Source organism: Mobula hypostoma, chromosome 6, assembly GCF_963921235.1.
Source record: "Mobula hypostoma chromosome 6, sMobHyp1.1, whole genome shotgun sequence".
Lineage (NCBI taxonomy): Eukaryota > Metazoa > Chordata > Chondrichthyes > Myliobatiformes > Myliobatidae > Mobula > Mobula hypostoma.
The window spans coordinates 49,635,043-49,647,659 of NC_086102.1; the positions used below are offsets into that span (position 1 = coordinate 49,635,043).

The 12,617-nt window shown below is 40.0% G+C and overlaps 1 protein-coding gene across 1 annotated transcript in view; it reads left to right on the forward strand.

Annotated features, from left to right (window-relative positions):
* The window catches only part of med14 (mediator complex subunit 14), a 65,576-nt gene that overhangs the window by 16,095 nt on the left and 36,864 nt on the right, over positions 1-12,617 (forward strand). Inside the window, exons 9-15 of the mRNA XM_063050806.1 lie at positions 812-962; positions 2,098-2,209; positions 2,638-2,763; positions 3,795-3,873; positions 4,275-4,434; positions 5,183-5,383; positions 11,789-11,923. Of these exons, the coding sequence (XP_062906876.1) occupies positions 812-962; positions 2,098-2,209; positions 2,638-2,763; positions 3,795-3,873; positions 4,275-4,434; positions 5,183-5,383; positions 11,789-11,923 (964 nt within the window). The remainder of the gene's footprint in view (positions 1-811; positions 963-2,097; positions 2,210-2,637; positions 2,764-3,794; positions 3,874-4,274; positions 4,435-5,182; positions 5,384-11,788; positions 11,924-12,617) is intronic.

Sequence of the window (12,617 nt, forward strand, 5' to 3'; positions counted from 1 at the left end):
CTGGTCAAGGCATTGAGTGTAGGGGATGGGGACATTATTTTGAAGTTGTAAAAGTTGGTGAGGTCGCACTTGTCTGTGTATAGTTTTGATTATCCTGTTACAGGAAAAAAGTGGTTAAACTGGAAAGAGTGCTGAAAAGATTTACAAAGATGCTGCCAGGACTGGAGGGCCTGAGTTATAGGGAAAGGTTGGCCAGGCTGAGTCTTTATTCCTTGGAATGTAGGCAAATGAGGGGACACCTTAGAGAAATATTTAACTTTATGAGAGGCATAGGTAAGGTGGTCAGCAACAGTCTTTCCTCCATGGTAGGGGAATCCAAATCTGGATATAGGGTGAGAGGGGAAAGATTTGAAAGGGGGTGACGAGGGCAACTTTTTCACACAAAGGATGGTGTGTATATGGGATGAGCTGTCAAAGAAAATGATTAAGACAGCTACAAAAGTACCACTTAAGAAGCATATAGAAGGGGCTTGCAGAGATATGAGCCAAACCAAGAAAATTGGGACTTGCTGGGTGAGCACTGTGGTTAGCATGGGCTCGTTGAGCAAAATGGCCTATATCCATGCTGTTTTGTTCTATGACCATTCTAGCCCCTTGGACGCATGAAATTTTCTGCCCATGTGGCTTCCAATGTACATGCTGTCATTGTACTTTTCACTATGTACTAATCTCTGATTAGAGGAATTTGTATCTTTTTAAAGTTTTGTTCTGAAGTTCATATATTACCTATCTTCCAAATCTGAATGTAATAATGATTAACCTGCTGTGTAGAACTTATTTTATCATTCTGTGTTTTGAATTTATTACGTAGCCAGCAAGTCTTGGGAAGGAAAACAGGCAGTGCTTCTGTTCACAAGGTCATGATAAAGATTGATGAGACTGACAGCTCAAAACCATTACAAATATCTCATGATCCACCATTACCAGCTGGTGATTCTAAATTAATAGAACGTGCTATGAAGGTAATATGATATTTATGTCTCCTTGAATTTGTGTTATTTATCCTGTATCAATATTAGTTGCTTAGACAACAATTCTATTTCGCTTGGTCTTCCTGCATTGTTGTTTTGGTTAATCTCCTTAACTTTGCATGTGATAAAAGTGTAATTGCTTATACTTTATTTGCAGTTTGAAGCAAAACTTACTTGGTCATTGTAGCAAGTGCTTTCAAGATTAACTATCTTTAACTAATGGATCTGTTAATTTAAGTCCAATATGTTGTAATTTTGTGTGAGATTGACATCCAATGTGAGTGTTAGTTCAGTTGAGAACTGCCACGTCTGCCCTCTGATATATTGTTTGTTTTCACTTCTGTGCTCTGCACCACAGAAGTGTAGAACATACTAAAGGTTGGATGTAAGCACATCTGACATCTTGCTTCACCTCTGAACTTCATTTAGTCCATTTCTAGTTGAATGGAGTTATTGCCCGTCATCATTCAGGTTAAGTTTTTGTTTATTTTTCTTAACTTCATTAAATTAACTTCTTTATGTGTTCAGTAAATTTGTCATAGGTTAGTATTTGTCAATTAATTATAAAGGATTTTTACCAGTTATTGATATCGACTTACCACCACATGGCCTATTCAGCCTTGTGGAAAGACTGTGGAGTGCAGAGCTCCAGCATCCAAAATCTGGATCCTTCAGAGCGTACAGGCGTATTCTGCAGATGTAGGATCACATGCAGGGCTTTGGCAAGCACAATTAATTTCTTATTAATGTTGTTTTATAACCAAGAGTCTTATTTTGAATTGTATTTTATAGTACACATCTTAATGAATTTTTAGAAGATTATGAGAAGGGAATCTGAATATTCACACTGTCCATTTCCAGAATTTATTGTCACAACAAATGGACATGGTTGTCATAGGCTCTACCTCCCTAATCTTGATGGCCAATATAAGTGTTATTGAAAGAGACTTTGGTGAATATTGAGTTCAAAAAATATTGTGTAATTTTAAAAAAACGTGAAAGAAAAATAAATCTATTTACAGTTAATTGAATGGTACAGGATTCTTCCTGATAATTTGTGGTTTCATTAAATTCAAATGGACTTGAAAAATGAATTGTTAGTGCTAATAACTACTCTATTCCACAGGTTGACCACCTTTCAGTAGAGAAGCTGTTGATTGACAGTGTCCACGCACGTTCCCATCAGAAGCTACAGGAGCTGAAAGCCATTTTGAAGACCTATAATCATAATGATAACTGTATGTGACACAACCAATTACCTACTTGTTATTTAAATAACTTTTCATTTTTGTTGGAATGAACCAAATGATGCTGCTTCCATATGATTGCTTTCTAGAAGATTTCTCAGTATTTTCTGAACTTAACTGCCTGCAAGAAGTGCAGAATTGCAACATTTTTAAAAGTTATTTGAAAGCTGATGTGGATAGCTGGATTACAGAATAGATAGATGGATAAGCATATCTAATGTGATTACATAATAATAATAATAATCTATAATTAAAGGTTAATTTTGAGATAGTTGTCTTAATAAACAGATGAAAAAAAATCAGTTTACAAAAGAAATTTTATTTATGAGTAAAGCAACTTTATGACTGTGAAGGGAAAAAGAACTAAAACAATTTAAGAATATAACAAATTAAATTACTTTTAATTTTTATGTTTTCAGCCTTTATTGAAACAGCCCTGCCAACTCTGGTAATTCCAATCTTAGAACCTTGCGGTCGATCTGAATGTCTTCATATTTTTGTGGATTTGCATTCAGGAATGTTTCAACCTATGTTATATGGGATAGGTAAGTGCATGGATCTGTGTACCAATAAGTTTAAGATGCCAGTAAAACAACTATATCAAGCAAAAATCATTTCTGGGTATCTCATTGAAGATGTACAGATGTCAGATGATTTGTTATTAAGTATCATGTAGAACTTTTTTAGTCAAGTAAATTAGACATTTAAAGTCGTGATTATTTAAAATATGTTTTCAAATTTGGTCTTGGCATCCACTTCATAGCAGCAACCTGGCTTGTATCACAACTTAATGTAACTCAGTTGGTTTAAAGAATGAAATATATTTGGAGACGAGATTTAATTGTGGCCTTAACGGCTGGCAGTGCAGATACCTTTTATGCTGTGATTATATTTGAAGAAGAGCCCAGAAACAATGAGCAGTTCTAGGGCTGAGAGATATCAAGAAGTAGGCTAGAAAAGGGCAATGGAGGGAATTGCAAATGAAAAAGAGAATTTTGTGCTGTTGGTAAATGAAGCTTAATTAAAGTTTGGACGTGGGAGTAGGGTTTTAAATGAGACATTTAGATCATGCAGGATGAAATTAGACATTGTTGACAAATCAAGTTTGGTGTTGTTGAAGGCTTCCAGAGAAGATGGATCATGAGGAGTTGTAAAGTTATGAATTATTGTGGAGCAGGCAATTTTTCAGTCATGGTGATGGCACAGCTATGTGGTTTGATTATTTGACATTTGCTGGCAGTTTAACAATAATCTGGCAAGAACTCAAAGAGTTTACAAGAATTCCTAATCAATATTTGGGAAAGTAAAAGTTAATTGTTTCCAAGAGAAGGAGGCCTCACCTTTTTGAGATTTTTTTTAAAAGATCTGCACATTTGAATGATCTATAGAATTTGCAGTGATCATCTCACTATATGTACGTAATTTCATGCCTAAAGCAACTAAATTAGCAATTATAAATAATATGCAATAATTGTCTTCTACTTTTTTCTTAAGTTTCTCTCAGTGTTACCCATATGATCCAATCATTTATTTGTTACATTGTCTTTTCATTTTGCATTGTCATTGTTCTTATTAGACCAGTCTACATTAGACGATATTGAAAAGTCAATCAATGATGAGATGAAGCGAATTATTCCTTGGCTTCAGCAACTAAAGTAAGTATGAAATAGCAGGTTTTTCAGACATAATAGAAGGGAGGAAATACAAACGTATGAACCAACAAGGAAGGGGTGGGGGGAGGGAAAACTACTTCTTTACATTTATAGGTCATTCCTTGGTTATGACAGACTTCTGTTCCTGTGAATTGTTCATAACCTGAACAATTCGCAAGTCAGAAGTGTGGCTGTGAATCAAGTTCCCACATGGTAGAAGATGCCTGCAGCAGCCAGCAAATCCATCCTGCGGGTCTCTCAAAATGCTTGTTTGTATGAACAATCTGTACATAAGTTGGGCATTCAAAAGCTGGAGAGTACCTGTATCCTGTTAAATTTGGGAAAAGTTCTTTCAAATGTAGTCTTAATTTTTAATCTTAAAAATTAAAAAAATTGCCCTTTAGGTTTTGGCTTGGACAACAGCGTTGCAGACAGTCCGTGAAGCATCTTCCCACCATCTGCAGTGAGACGTTACATCTTTCAAACCTTTCCTCTCATCCAGTTGGAAACCTCTCAAAACACAAGCTGTTCATCAAGCTAACTCGTCTTCCTCAGTATTATATTGTAAGTTTATTTCATTGGTAAAACCTTCATTCACAAAATAGTACACAGATATCCCTCCACATTATGGTTGTTTGGGTAATAGAAATTTGTCATCACAGAACTTACAAATCACTGACGAAAAATCTGAGATGCAGAGGAAAAAAATCACTCTCATGACATTTATGTGGAAAAGAAAAGTAAATATATGAACATAACATTTATTGTATTAAGTGGCATTTTTTGGTATGTGCACAGATGATGCAACTTAGTATTATGGAAAGTATTCCCTAGGAATGCACCTCCTCCACCCTGTAATGCAGTGGTTTACTTGTAATTAAATTTTTACTTCTATAAAATATCTTGAATTATATGTATGTTCACACACTTACGCACATTTTGAATGTTTAGCAACAAGTGAATTGCTTGCTATTGGCTATATTGACATTTATAAATCTAGTTTATTGCTACAAAGCATGTCCCCTTTCTCTTTCCTTGCAAATTGACCCTAGTTGTGCGGTATTCTCAGTCCAAAATGATAAGTTACTGGTATATTGTCAGGCCACCAGTAATATTCTTTAATGTCCATGTGGAAGAATATAAGAACAGTTTGTCTGTTCTGACCACCAAGTTCAGTAAATATGTAAATGAAATAAATCTGTTCAATTTATCCAATCCAAATCAAAGTAATTTTATAATACCTTACGAAATAGATTTTGCTTTAGTAGATCTTATTCATAATTACTTAAGAAGACTTCTGTTTTTCTTTCAGGTTGTGGAAATGTTAGATAGGCCAGGATGCCCTGTTGACTTGCAGTATAAATATTACTTTCTCTCCGTAAGTCAGGGGCTAACTGATCCAGATGATTGTCCTCCCACTGCACTGCTTTTGCAACAGTTCAAACCAAACATTGAGGACCTAGTGCTGGATGTGAAAGCAGGGAAGCAAGCCAAGGCTGGAGACAAGCACAAGGTTTGGATCTTGAATTAAATCTAAGGCTTGAAATTACTAGATGTTACTGAAGTCAAATCATGCAGTATAGGAATAGATTCTGCACTATATCCATTCCTTCTGTTGTACTTATCTACACTAATCCCAATTACCCACATTGAGTCCACAGCCTTCAAATACTTGTTAGGATGCTTCATAAATATTGTGCTTCTCCTCAGACAGTGCATTCCAGACTCAAATCACCCTCTGTGTGGGAGGAAGGAATTTCCCACACATCCCCTCTATTCTTCCCACCTCACCTTAAACCTATGCCTTCTTGTTTTAGACATCTCCAGCATAGGTGCATTTTCACTATCCACCCAATCCATCCCCCTCAATTTTATTTACCTTTGCCTTCTCTGTGCAAGGGAAAATAAACCTAGCCTATTCAGCATCTCTTTGTAACTGAAATATTCTAGGGCAAATCTCCTCTGAACCCTCTCCACTGCAATCACATCCATCTTCTAATAAGCAAGCAGAAGTCATGCAATGCTCCGAAGTCTCATGAGTTTGTAACATGATAAACAGCTTGTGTATTCTGTTGCAAGACCATTGAAGGCAAGTATCCCATATGTCTTCGTCTCCACCTTATTCACCTGTACTGCCTATCAAAGGCACTGAGACTTCAGCAAGAATTGGAAAACAACCCTCCACAACCACCTTTCTTATTCCCACGCCAATTTTGAATCCAATTTGACAGCCTGCCTTGGATCCCATGTGTCCTAAATAACTAGTTCAACTCACCATATGGGACCTTGTCAAAGGCCTTACTAAAATCAAATAAACTACATACACTGTTTTTCCTTTATCAATATGCTCAGTTATCTCCATAATAAAATGCTAGACAAATTTGTGAGCTGGGATTACCATGAGCAAAGCCATGCTGACCATCCAAATCAATCCTTGCCATTTCAAACAAAGGTAAGTTCTGTCCTTAGAATTTTTTCCAGTAATTTTCTTACCACTGATATAAGACTATTTGGCTCATCACTGCTGCTCTTCTTGGATAAAGGAGCCAAATTTGCTATCCTGAAACCTCTGGTACTTGTGGTTAATTAAAATGCAAAAATGGCATTTTAAAGCCACAGCAATGCCTCCTATGACAGCTGGGTTACACCTCACTAGGCCTGGGGGATTCATTCACCTTTATGCATCCCAAGGCATCTCTCACCTGCTTCTCAATGCTGATGTGTTCCAGCATATCTCCATCCCTTGCACTGAACTCTCCCTCTACCATGCCCTTTTGCATGAGTACAGATGAGAAGTATTCTTTCACGGTATTGCCCACATCATCTGGTTTCACGCAGAGGTTGCCCTGTTGTTTCATCAGGATCTATTCTTTCCCTGGTTTCTGTCTTCCTTTTAATGTAATTATAAAATGTCTGGGAACTCAACTATATTTACCAATGATATTTCATGGCCCCATTTTGTCCTCCTATTCCTTTTCCATTGGCCATAGAAGTTACAGAGTGAATATTAGATGGCTTTGATTTTCTCTACACATTTTTAAACAACTTCAAGCATGTCAGCGAATTCCTCAGGAAAATTTAAATGGAAAAAAACTTGGGCATATGTGTGTGTTTAGCTAAGAGAAAATTATTTGTATTTCATTGATAAACATTGGACTGACAAAGCTTTGTGATGCCATTTGCAAATGCTTTGTAATCCTGTTTTGGTCAGCAAAAGAAAAGAAGGAATGCGAATTCCCGGTGAGGTGCAATGTGCTTCATAACTGGAGTAAGTCTGGGGTAGAGTATCAGTAAAAATGAATTTAGCTACCGTGAGGGCACATACAAAGCGCTAGCTCTCATCCCAGAGACTACCCTAGCACATCTCTTTGGACTGTCTGCAGTATCAGTTATAAATGTTTCATATAAAGGTGTAAAATTCACTTTCCTTCTGGTGAGTTTTGGGAATGAAAAATGTGTGCCAGTGTGGATGACTCTTTCAAAGAGAAGCAGCACAGAAACAAAGACTGATTTTAAACCACCTTCTGCATGGTCAGGTCTATGATTTTAAAATCTTTTAATGTGGGTCCAGTTTTGATTGGAACTCACTGCTGTAATACCATCCAGTGGTGAATGTTGTGCACTGCAACTGAATTCAACATCTGCAGGTTCAAGTTCAGTTGAATGAGTCTTGATGTCAAATGTCTTTTTGTTCCATTTCTTCCACTACTGAAAGTGCAGGCTGTTGGGAGTAGGCTATTTTTATGTACTAATTGTATTTTTTAACTCTGCCTAACTTTGAATCATGAACATAAGCAACAAAAGCAGGAGGAAGCTGATGCTTTTCCTGCACTAACCACAAATTCCCTGCTTTTAATATCTGAAAGTTATTTTCTTGTTTATATTCAGTGATGAGCCTCCACTGCTCCATTAAGTGGAGAATTTCAAAGAATTACCATCTTTCTAAGGGAAAGGAATTTAGTTTTGTCTGTCTTGAATATGTTGAAATTATGAGCCTAATTACAGGCACAGAGCCATGGGGAAACATCATTTGTGCACCTACTTGGACAAGGTTGAGATTTAAATGTTTCACTGTGATCAGCTGGCATTCTTTGATGTTTATGGAGTCAAGATCATCATCTTAAGACTAACCCCCCAACTGCTGATAGCAAACAACAGGAATTCTGCAGATGCTGGAAATTCAAGCAACACACATAAAAGTTGCTGGTGAACGCAGCAGGCCAGGCAGCATCTCCAGGAAGAGGTGCAGTCGACGTTTCAGGCCGAGACCCTTCGTCAGGACTAACTGAAGGAAGAGTGAGTAAGGGATTTGAAAGTTGGAGGGGGAGGGGGAGATCCAAAATGATAGGAGAAGACAGGAGGGGGAGGGATGGAGCCAAGAGCTGGACAGGTGATTGGCAAAAGGGATACGAGAGGATCATGGGACAGGAGGTCCGGAAAGAAAGACAAGGGGGGGGGACCCAGAGGACGGGCAAGGGGTATATTCAGAGGGACAGAGGGAGAAAAAGGAGAGAGAGACAAAGAATGTGTGTGTGTGTATATAAATAAATAACAGATGGGGTACGAGGGGGAGGTGGGGCATTAGCGGAAGTTAGAGAAGTCGATGTTCATGCCATCAGGTTGGAGGCTACCCAGACGGAATATAAGGTGTTGTTCCTCCAACCTGAGTGTGGCTTCATCTTTACAGTAGAGGAGGCCGTGGATAGACATGTCAGAATGGGAATGGGATGTGAAATTAAAATGTGTGGCCACTGGGAGATCCTGCTTTCTCTGGCAGACAGAGCGTAGATGTTCAGCAAAGCGGTCTCCCAGTCTGCGTCGGGTCTCGCCAATATATAAAAGGTCACATCGGGAGCACTGGACGCAGTATATCACCCCAGTCGACTCACAGGTGAAGTGTTGCCTCACCTGGAAGGACTGTTTGGGGCCCTGAATGGTGGTAAGGAAGGAAGTGTAAGGGCATGTGTAGCACTTGTTCCGCTTACACGGATAAGTGCCAGGAGGGAGATCAGTGGGGAGGGATGGGGGGGACGAATGGACAAGGGAGTTGCGTAGGGAGCGATCCCTGCAGAATGCGGGGGGGGGGAGGGAAAGATGTGCTTAGTGGTGGGATCCCGTTGGAGGTGGCGGAAGTTACGGAGAATAATATGTTGGACCCGGAGGCTGGTGGGGTGGTAGGTGAGGACCTATTCCTAGTGGGGTGGCGGGAGGATGGAGTGAGAGCAGATGTACGTGAAATGGGGGAGATGCGTTTAAGAGCAGAGTTGATAGTGGAGGAAGGGAAGCCCCTTTCTTTAAAAAAGGAAGTCATCTCCCTCGTCTTAGAATGAAAAGCCTCATCCTGAGAGCAGATGCGGCGGAGACGGAGGAATTGCGAGAGGGATAGTGGAGGAAGGGAAGCCCCTTTCTTTAAAAAGATAGCGGAGGAAGGGAAGCCCCTTTCTTTAAAATTCTCGCAATGGTTCCCCTGGTCCTCACCTACCACCCCACCAGCCTCCGGGTCCAACATATTATTCTCCGTAACTTCCGCCACCTCCAACGGGATCCCACCACTAAGCACATCTTTCCCTCCCCCCCCCCGCATTCCGCAGGGATCGCTCCCTACGCAACTCCCTTGTCCCTTGTCCATTCGTTCCCCCCATCCCTCCCCACTGATCTCCCTCCTGGCACTTATCCGTGTAAGCGGAACAAGTGCTACACATGCCCTTACACTTCCTCCCTTACCACCATTCAGGGCCCCAAACAGTCCTTCCAGGTGAGGCAACACTTCACCTGTGAGTCGGCTGGGGTGATATACTGCGTCCGGTGCTCCCGATGCGACCTTTTATATATTGGCGAGACCCACCGCAGACTGGGAGTCCGCTTTGCTGAACATCTACGCTCTGTCCGCCAGAGAAAGCAGGATCTCCCAGTGGCCACACATTTTAATTTCACATCCCATTCCCATTCTGACATGTCTATCCACGGCCTCCTCTACTGTAAAGATGAAGCCACACTCAGGTTGGAGGAACAACACCTTATATTCTGTCTGGGTAGCCTCCAACCTGATGGCATGAACATCGACTTCTCTAACTTCCGCTAATGCCCCACCTCTCCCTCGTACGCCATCTGTTACTTATTTTTATACACACATTCTTTCTCTCACTCTCCTTTTTCTCCCTCTGTCCCTCCGAATATACCCCTTGCCCATCCTCTGGGTCCCCCCCCCACTCGTCTTTCTTCCCGGACCTCCTGTTCCATGATCCTCTCGTATCCCTTTTGTCTATCACCTGTCCAGCTCTTGGCTCCATCCCTCCCCCTCCTGTCTTCTCCTATCATTTTGGATCTCCCCCTTCCCCTCCCAACTTTCAAATCCCTTACTCACTCTTCCTTCAGTTAGTCCTGACGAAGGGTCTCGGCCTGAAACGTCGACTGCACCTCTTCCTAGAGATGCTGCCTGGCCTGCTGCGTTCACCAGCAACTTTTATGTGAACTGCTGATAGCAGCTCACCAAGTCCTCAGCCCAAGGTGAAGGTTGATCAGCCCTGTGGGTCCCGCTTTCACCACACAACTTCATACATATGGCGAAGGTCCTTACTCTCCCAAGGATGAGATTTTTAGAGCTTCTGTTGCTCTGGTATAATATGGGATTGGTTTGCAGCCCTATGCCCAACCCCCCTTTTTTCACAGCCAGGCTTGTGGTGAAGATCATTCTCTTCATCTTGGTTCTAAATGTTTCTTGTCGCTGTGAGCGGTGACTCTGAATTTGCCAGTCACTGAAAACATTGTCTTTCCATCTAATCTGTCTCAGCCTATTAGAATTTTGTGTTTCTTTAAGATCAGCTTTGGTTCAGACATTTATCTCTATGGTACCCCACCCAGTAATCCTGTTATCCTTAGAAACTTATCTCCATTCCTTTACTTCTGTACATCACCTATTATCTGGAAACTCTCAAAGGTCATGGAAAATCCATGCTTATCAGTTTTTCACTATCTATACCAGTTAATGTGCTCAGAAAACTTTGTCGATCTGTGTTGAGTTCGAATTGTGCTGATGTTTTCTTAATGCCACATCATTTGCACTCCTCTTGATGTTATGCTTGCCTGTATATATTTCCTTGTTTTCTCACTCACACTCCATATTTTTTTAAAATGTTGTGTTTACTTTTACCACCCTGCAGTCTGTTATCCATTCTCCATGCAGCTTTCACTTAGCTGAGCTGGATTTTGTAATCATTCTATATCTCTGGTAATGCAAGATCTTTAGGTAGGGGTGGGTGGTGAGGGAGAATGAAGAAGACTGGTTGAGTATTTTAAATGAATGGGGTGCAATGAGATGAGGGACTTAAAGGAAGGTATTTCGATCTTAGCAAATGTTAATTCACCAAATAGGTTCTATGGGGGGGGATATGAATCAATTGGGTAGCAGTCGTTGATGACGCTAATGTGAGAGAAGCGTTACTGTACATTTGCATTGCCAATGTTTTGAGCTCATTCTGTCTATTGTGCATAATGCTTTTCCTTGCTGTCAGTGTAACATCCAAATTTAACGGGGTTGGAATGAACAGGGATTTTATGATTGTGGAACTGCACACCTTATGTTTTTTCCATGCAAAACAAGTTGAAGATTAGACTCTAATCTTCAGAAGTTCAGAAGAATTTCATCCTTGCTTAATAAGTCAACAACTTAACATGATAGATTTAGGACTACCTTGTATCAAATATGATTGACATGCAAACTGTGTTCACTGTTTCTTGCATTGTAAAATGGTTGATCTTTTACCAGAGGTTCTGATCTTTAGAGCCATTCAATAACAAATACTTAAGAATTGTGCTTTTTCCAGCTGCAAATCAATGGTTTACTCAGGTTTGCCTTTGGAAGCAAGTATGATTTTGTTTTAAAATCCTTTGATAATTAACAGATATGTTTAAATTATAGCTGTTGGCTGATCAAGGACCTACAGAACCGAAAAAACCGAAGAGGGCAGGGGAAGTGTGTGCCTTTAATAAGGTCCTAGCGCACCTTGTAGCAATGTGTGACACAAACATGCCCTTCATTGGACTTCGTTGTGAGGTAAGAAGATTTAAAATTTCTTCTCTCCTTGCAGTTATTTTCATTTTAAGTTTACAGTAAATTTGTGGCACTGAAATTTGTGGTACATTTAGCCAGAGACTGATTCCACCAAGATGCAACACAGAGCATCATAGGAAGTCATTCCTGCCTGTGGCCATCAAACTTTACAACTCCTCCCTTGGAGGGTCAGACACCCTGAGCCAATAGGCTGGTCCTGGTCTTATTTCCTGGCATAATTTACATATTACTATTTAATTATTTATGGTGTAACTGTAACGAAAACCAATTTCCCCCGGGATCAATAAAATATGACTATGACTATGACCATGTGTAAGTTACAATAAAGCATACAATGCCATTAACTCATAGATGTATGCTCCATGCATCATTGAGGGATTTGACACCAAGTTGATCTGGTTAATCGATCAACTGTTTCTTTTAAGACAGGTATATCTTTGAAAGCTTTATATTTTGCCAGTGTAACGTGAAGCTGCATAAATCTGGCAGTTGACTTGATTTTGAGGCATTTTGAATTGCTGTACCAAGTTACACAGGCACAAAACTAAGGAATGCGAATACTGAAAGTACTCAGCAATTTAGGCAGAATGTGTGAGGAAATAGAAGAGGTTTTCACTTGAATTTCAGTTTGTTTTCTTTGCATACAAGTAAATGATTCTAATTTCACAAGATCACC